This window comes from Camelus bactrianus, chromosome 5 (genome assembly GCF_048773025.1).
Source record: "Camelus bactrianus isolate YW-2024 breed Bactrian camel chromosome 5, ASM4877302v1, whole genome shotgun sequence".
Classification (NCBI taxonomy): domain Eukaryota; kingdom Metazoa; phylum Chordata; class Mammalia; order Artiodactyla; family Camelidae; genus Camelus; species Camelus bactrianus.
The window spans coordinates 99,092,774-99,100,305 of NC_133543.1; the positions used below are offsets into that span (position 1 = coordinate 99,092,774).

Genomic DNA, 7,532 nt, shown 5'->3' on the forward strand with positions numbered 1-7,532 from the left:
CGTGCTCAGCCCTCTCCCCTCACCTCCCGTACAGGCCATCAACCAGCACCTCTACACGGTTCCAGTCCCTGCACCCCCAACCATGGCCAGATTTCAGAGATTTCCCAGTGGATCTCTTGAAGCTCCCCTCGCTAGGGTTAGGGTGAGGAGTGTGATGATTAATTTGACGTGTCAACTTGGCTGGGCTGTGATGCCCAGATATTTGGTCAAACATTATTCTGGATGTTTCTGTGATGGTGTGTTTTGGATGAGATTAACACTCAGATCAGTGAACTCTGCATAAAGCAGATGACCCTTTATAACATGAGTGGGCTTCCTCCAAAAGCTGAAGGTCTTAATGGAACAGAAGACTAATCTCACCTGAGCCAAAAGGAGTTGTGCCGGCAGATGGCCTTTGGACCTAGATGACAACTCCTCCCTGAGGCCCCAGCTGCCGGCCCGCCCTGCAGGTTTTAGGCTCACCAAACCTCCCCGATTGTGTGAGCCAGCCCCTTAAAAGTAATGTCTCTCACTCTCTCTCTCTTTTTTCCTCATCCTGTTGGTTCTATTTTCCTGGGAAATCCCGAGAAATACGGGGGGAGCCCCCCGTGGGGAGAAGTGGACAACTCAGAACACCCTGACAATTCCCTCCACATGAAACCTGGCAGCCAGTCTCCTCACCTGCCCTCTCTTTTACTGAATATTAAACTATGAAGACATTGATGTGCTGACTGGGGAAATAGCTGTTGTCCTGAACTAGGTAGGTTTCAAGACGGCATGTATATAAGATCCCATTTTATGAAGAGAAAATACGCATAAACATATAGCAGAAAGATTTGAAATAGTTACAACAGATAAGAACCTCTGGGTGGTGGCGACACAGTGATTTTTTTCTTCTCTAGATATTCCATGAATATAATATTTATACTTTTCTAGTTTTGTGACAGGAGAGTAACTATAGGGCTTTAAAAAGAAAAAAAAAAAGGAAATCACAGAGATTTTAAAAACATGAACAACTAAAAATTTACTATTTTTTAAAAAACACGACACCCTTGTAGCCGCATCAAGACTGTGACCTCTTTTCACAACCCGGCCCCTCATGACCTGTCCCCTGTCTCTCACCTCGTTCTCCTGGCTCCTGGGTCCCTCCGAGTTGATGTTCTGCTCTGGGGGAAATTCAAAGTTGAGGGCTCATTTACAAATTTCCCATTTTCCAGTGAACCTGTGACGTGGGAAATGTAGGGAGTTAGGAAATGTGCATCTCCTCTTTCCAGACAGTTCCCTCTTTGGCTGGGACACCACCACCCTGAGAGGGGAGGAAAGTGGGGTGGAGAGGGCGGGGTTTTTCCTCTCATGCCCCGAAGGGGACTTTACCCCTCCTGGTGCTGTATTCAGTGACCTGGAATGCCGTCTCCATGAAAATCATAACGATGGTCCAAGAAACTTCACATCCTTGCACCCACCCATGCACACCTACATACATGCACACATAGCAGAAAAAAGGATATCAGAAATGAGCTTGCAAACTTGGGTACAAACCTGGTTAATGTCTTAGAGGACAATAAAACCATAACCACTAGTGTTATTTCTACTGGACAAAAGTCATTTGCAACATAGCAGTCTTTCAACATCTAACTTTACAACGTTAGAGTCCTAACATATAGTAAATATGTTACGTCCCCTAGAGGGTCAGATCAGCTGGAGGTGGAGTTGTTAGTCACTGTTCTAGTATGACTTTGGAAGGGCACACCTTAGCAGATGACATGGGGACTGTCCTCACTTTCCAGACCCAAATCACAAACCGTGAGCCCAGAGCGCCAGCCTTCTTTCCTGTTAGGGAGTGGACTGGAGAAGCCTGGTGCCGGGTGGCCTGTTCTGTCTGCTCCTCCGCAAAGCAGAGCACAGTGTTGTCTCCTTGGACCCAGGATCAGGGGGTGCTGGACTGGTAAGTTGCAAAGGATTTTTGTCCAGTAGAACTTATGGCTCTTTTCCTATCAAACCTCTGTCCCTCTCCAGCCTCATTTCAGACACAGCCCCACACCCACCTTTTCTCCTGCTCAGAATGACCCCCACCCCAACCCTGGGCAGCTGTATCTGCTCTTCTCTGTGTTTGCGATGCTCTAACCCTTCGGGGTCCAACAGGGTAGCCACAAGCCATGTGTGGCTGTTAGACACTTGAAATGTGGCTCATGTGACTGATGAAGTGAATTCTTCATTTTTTAAACTTAATTTAAGTTTAAATATAAAAACTGACTGTCAGTTTCATTATTGGAGAGCTTTTGAAGATATTTGGAGTAATCTGGGATTGTTTCTACTTGTAATTAACTTTTCTGGCTGTATGTTTAATAACTTTTCTGGCTGTAAATCTACTTCTTTGTACATTTTATGAAAGCTAAATCCAGATCAAGAATTTCCAAAGAAAATTCAGTATGTAAATTGAGAGGGACTGTAAGTATAAAATACTCAACAGATTTCAAAGGCAGTACAGAAAAACGTAAAATATCTTATTACTAATTTTATATTGATACATGATAAAGTGATATTTTGGATATATTGGATTAAATAAAATGCATTGTTAAAATTTTATCCATTTCTTTTTACTTTTTAATGTGGCCTCTGGAAAATTTAAAATAACATATGTGCTTGCATTATATTTCTGTTGGACAGAGCTGCTCTAACCGTCTCCTCTTTCCACACAGGCTTTGGGACTAGAAGGATCTGAACTCTACTTCAAGCCATACCACTCACTAGCTGTATGATTTGGGGTAAGTGACTCAATCTCTCTGTGCCTTGATCATTTTTTTAATCTGTAAAATGGGTGTGGTAAGAACAGCCTTGAAATGCCTCCTGCCTCAGCCACTGAGTACCTGCAAGTGCTCAGCCATGTTAACTGCCTTTCTCTCTGGCCACGTCCCTGCACATCCTTCAGGGCTCATCCAATATACCGCCTTCTTTGGGAGATCTTTCCTAACCCTGCCAGAAGGGTCTAGTTCTTTGCCTTTACCTCTCTTATAAACTTTGACACGTTTGTGGTAAAGTGGCATCGTTCCAACATTGCGGCTTTCTCAAGGTCAGAGATTCCTACTTTCTTTGTATGTGGGTGTGAGCCTTTAACTCTTACGGAAATTTTCAAGCATACACAAAAGTTGAGAGCGATATGATGTACCAACCACCCCTCTCCCACGATGACAGCATTTCCATCGTTGTATTTCTCTGACTTCGCACGGTACTCAGCACAAAGTTCTGTTAGAGTTTGTGGTAGATGGCAGACAACCACACTCTTTGCTGCTCCTCCCATCAAACAGTGGAGTCGATTTCTCCACCAGCTTTTAACTGGACTGGCCCTGTGAGCAGCTTGGACCCACAGAATGTGGTAGAAGTCACTGTGCAGGCTCTGAGCCCAGGTCTCAGGAGACCTGGTGGCTTCTGAATCTGCCCTCTGGGAACCCTGCTGCTGTGCGGACAAGCCTGAGCTGGCCTGCTGGAGGATAGGCGACCGTGTAGAGCAGAGCCCACCAGTCCCAGCGGAGGCCCCTGTGCACCCAGCAGCTCACTTGCCGTCAGGGAGGCCATCCTCGACCTTCCACCCCAGATGAGCCATTAGCTTACTGCAGAGGTCAGACAAGGTGGCCCAGACAGAGAAGCCACCCAGTCAACCCCAGCATCGTGAGAAAGAATAAATATCATTTGTCTCTGTTTCAAGGGGGATTTAAACGTGCAGAAGGCTACCTGATAGAATGTAATGAAAGTTTGGGAATGAGTTAATGCCGCCCCTCCAGTGCACTCAGGTAGCACCCTACGTGTCCGGGGGCAGCTGCTGTACCCCAGGGCTAAGGAAACTATCCCACACTTCACAACCCCAGCATGGTGCTCACTCAGCCATGAGGGCAAGTCACAAGGGAAGGAGGACTCAGCTCTAACATACTCCCCCCTACATTTGTAAACTTTTCTGCACCTTATTCTGCTCAACAAATATTCTTTGAGCAGATAAGATGGGCTAGAACCTGGTTCAAAAGATTAAGGGGTCCTGCTGCAGAGTTGTTCACAAGGTGTTAGTCTCATAGATTTCCAGGGCAGCAGAAACTCTGGCCATCACGGTGACAGTGAGAGGACAGGATAGAACCTCATCCCTCGGGAAACTCATGTTCCCAGATATCCTTAAACGTGGACAGCTCCAAGCCTCCCTTCTAGAATGCATGTAGTTTGGGGGTTATGTTGAGCCCTGGAACAGGATGGTTCTTTTAAGTAGAAGCCAGCCTTCTTATTATTTGGGTTAACACGTTCTCCTGAAGTATCCACATCGTCTTATTGGGGGAGTTTGAATTCTTTAGATAATGGCTTCATAATGTTCCACCTTATTGGACCCGTCCTTGGTAATTTTCAGTATCTTTTATCCTTTCATTTAATTAGGGCCTTTCAGCCCCATTGACCCCAACTGGATGTCAAGGAGCAGCCGCTGTGGCAGCTGTCCCTGGTACTGACCTGCCTGGTGGCCGGCGTTCCATTTGGAAGTGCCTCTGGCTTTGCCTTTGCTTCTGTGTCTTATGGTGCGGTTGAAGATGGAGTTTCTCTGGATTGAGATGTAGTAGCCGGGTTCTTTGTCTTGCGTCTCCTGGTCAGCTTGGGGTGTCTTTTCATCTTCGGAGAGGAGCTCAGGTCTCACACGGGCCGACTCATCCACTTTCAATAAACCATGCACTGATTTCTTCCCAGGCTTTTCCAAATCGTCAGATTCCCTGGTCTCCATGGAGACAAGTTTGATTCTCAACAGAATGACTGGAGATCAGTAACCTCTCCCAAACTGCCCTGGTTCTGAGTGCTTTAGGACAGAAAGAGAACAACTTCCAGTCAGTGTCAGCAGGCTAAATATGCCGTTCAGAGTATGGAATTCCATTCACATTCAGATTTGATGAAATTCAGAATAATCTGTGCATCCTGGAGACCACATCTTTGTCAACGAAAATTACAGTTTAACCACTGCAATTTGGATGCATTCATGTATCATTTTATAATTGAGGTTTGTTAATTCTATTCATAGGCTGCACTTTGGGGGAAAATGCTTAAAGTGGCTCGTGTAACTAGCTTTCAAGTAAACATCTGCTGAATAACACAAGAGAGAGTAGCAAACACAGTGAGGGGAACTCTAGAAAACCAAAGCAAGGGAAAGGAAGATGTATGGACACAAAGGGTCGTGGGAAGAACAAGAAAGGCTATTGGAGTGACAGGTCGCGTGACAGTAAACTTGGAGATGGGAAGTCTAGAACCCTGGCAGAACAAACCTTCTGCTGTCCACTTGTGGCCAAGCCTGGTTGGTGCATTAGTGGCCTCTCTGACTGGATGATGTAATGTGACAGCTGTGGGAGTGACAAGCCCTCCCACATCCCATAGCTACCCAACTGGCTGGAGGAACAGAATGGTTAGCTCCTTCTGGGATGACCACAGAAGACAGAATCAGAACCAGGACGATTTTCATCGGAAAAAGAGGTGTATTAGGAATACACCAGGACTGCCAGCACACCCCCTTCCCTCCCAGCTCAGGCCTTCTTTTAGGGTGGCAGGTCTCAGAGGGGAGTGGGACCACGTGCATCTTTGAGGGAAGTGTAAGCCGGTAGGACAGCAGGCTGGACCGGGAAGCCAAGCTAGGAATTCTCTGTGGCTCCTTACCCATCCGAGGCTTCAGAACCTGGGGTCCTGTGGGTTCTGTGGAAGTTTAAGGGGTATATAAATTGTGTGTGTGTGTATGTGTATATACATTTTTCTTCATTATATATCCAGAACCTCTATCATGTTCTCAAAGGGTTTAGAGATTCAGGAAAGCTTAAGAACCATCTTTTCTGTCTCTTTTTTTCTGTAAAACAGAAAGAATGGGAGCTTGGACTTGAGAGCTCACCCCCTTTCCCATTGCACTTTTCTACTTACAGCCAGGTGCCCTGGCTACCGCAGGCCCTGCCCTTGGAGTTCCCTGTGGGTGGGTTCCCAAATTCTTCTCCTCCCCCTACCCTAGTCCAAACACATGCCATGATTGCAGGACAGTTGGTCAGGTGATCTTAGAATCTTCAGGAGGCGTATGGGCTTCTCACAGCCCCAGGCAGAGAATAGCCTTGTTTATCTAAGGCAGGAATTAGAACTTTCTGCTTAGGAGAGCTTTGAGGATCCAGGTTCCTAGAACCAGCTACCTGATGACTCAGAACAGGAGGCTCACCCTGGGATCCCGCCTCCTTTCCTGCCTGCCCACAGGTCTGATGATATTTAATGTCCTAGCCAAGTGTAAAGGTGTTAGAGATTGAGAAGTGTTCAGGGGAGGTCCTGCCTCGAGGCAGCTTGGTTGGAGGCAGGGGCGCTGCTGGGTTTGTGGGGACCTGGGGAGCTCCTTCACTGTCATGGTCAGCTGTGTGACTTCAGCAAAACCCTTGTAGTCCCAGCATCCATGTCCTGATCTGTAAATGTTGGGCTGCGCACTGTGGGGTCCCATCCTGCTGGCCAGTCCAGATGTCCCTTGGAGAGTAAGGCTGCAATTTTTAGTGGCCATAGGGTAGAGTGTAGTGGCTAAGAGGTCACATTTAAGTGCTGGACAATTAATAGGACACCCCTCCCAAGAGTACCTGGGATGGCCTTGCTTATTACAAGCATGGCAAGGAACCCATAGCTGTTGGGCAGGATGGGTGATTTTCGCTGACAGCACATTTGACCTGAGTCAGCAAGGGGATGTGGTTACAACGAAAGCTAAATTGTTCTTGAACCACATGGTGGAACAAGAGAGAATGGGAGGGTTCTGTCCTGGCCAGTTGAGTGGGGGACCCCTGCCTATGCTCCGTTGAGAACCTGCCCACCCAAAAAGGGACTGGGTGGGCGAGCAGAGAAGACCCAGGAGGGACAAGGTCAAGGTTGTCTCACATCAGCTCTCTGGGACCTGGGATAGGATGGGGTGGAGTTAGGACTATGGGCAAAGACAGATTTCAGCTTTGAACTTCAGAGCTGTCCAAAGGTGACATGGCTGCTTTGGGGGGCAGTGGATTCCCCATCATTGGAGGTGTCCAGATGGAGGCTGTTGAGATTTTAGGATTTAGCAACTCTAACCGATGCCCCGACATCTCCTCCTCTCTTTTCCCTTGCCCTCTGTGCCTCCCAGCTGGGACCAGACTCTGATACTGAGGCTGATCTCAGCTTAGAATTGATCTGGGGGCAACAAGTGGGCAGGGGTTCTCTGGAGGTGGGGCAGGCCGGGTAATACAGGAGTTAATTGGGTGTTGGGCCAGTCTATGGAGGTCTCTGAACAGGGTTGGGGAGTTCCTACCACATCCTTGATGACTGTGAATGAGGAGGTAGAAGGATCCTGAAAGCTCTGGGCTGGCTGAGCTGGGAAGTCTGAGGCCAGAGGGCAGGAGTCACCAGGTATTACCCAGGTGTGGCAGGTGAACACAGAGACCAGGGTGGGGCAGTGTTGGCAGAGGGAAGATGTCAGAGAGGAATGACAGGATCGGTGACTCCAGGTACTTTTGGGAGGAGCAGGGGGAGGGCCATCCCCAGGGCAATGGTGGCCCAGGGTGCCTGGG

At 47.8% G+C, this 7,532-nt stretch overlaps 2 protein-coding genes across 4 annotated transcripts in view; one reads left to right on the forward strand and one right to left on the reverse strand.

Annotated features, from left to right (window-relative positions):
* Window positions 1-7,532, reverse strand: part of NGEF (neuronal guanine nucleotide exchange factor) — a 101,381-nt gene that overhangs the window by 66,808 nt on the left and 27,041 nt on the right. Inside the window, exons 2-3 of one of the 3 annotated variants that reach the window (XM_045511583.2) lie at window positions 4,462-4,798; window positions 1,102-1,201 (exon numbers count right to left, since the gene is read on the reverse strand). The exons of 1 other annotated variant lie outside the window; for it this stretch is intronic. In XM_045511583.2, the coding sequence (XP_045367539.1) occupies window positions 1,102-1,201; window positions 4,462-4,726 (365 nt within the window). In that variant the 5' untranslated portion in view covers window positions 4,727-4,798. The remainder of the gene's footprint in view (window positions 1-1,101; window positions 1,202-4,461; window positions 4,799-7,532) is intronic. One more of the 3 variants, XM_045511584.2, reaches the window with a different exon arrangement.
* The window catches only part of NEU2 (neuraminidase 2), a 53,776-nt gene continuing 47,882 nt past the window's right edge, over window positions 1,639-7,532 (forward strand). The window contains exon 1 of the mRNA XM_045511586.2: window positions 1,639-2,744. Coding sequence (XP_045367542.1) covers window positions 2,735-2,744 — 10 coding nt within the window. The 5' untranslated portion in view covers window positions 1,639-2,734. The remainder of the gene's footprint in view (window positions 2,745-7,532) is intronic.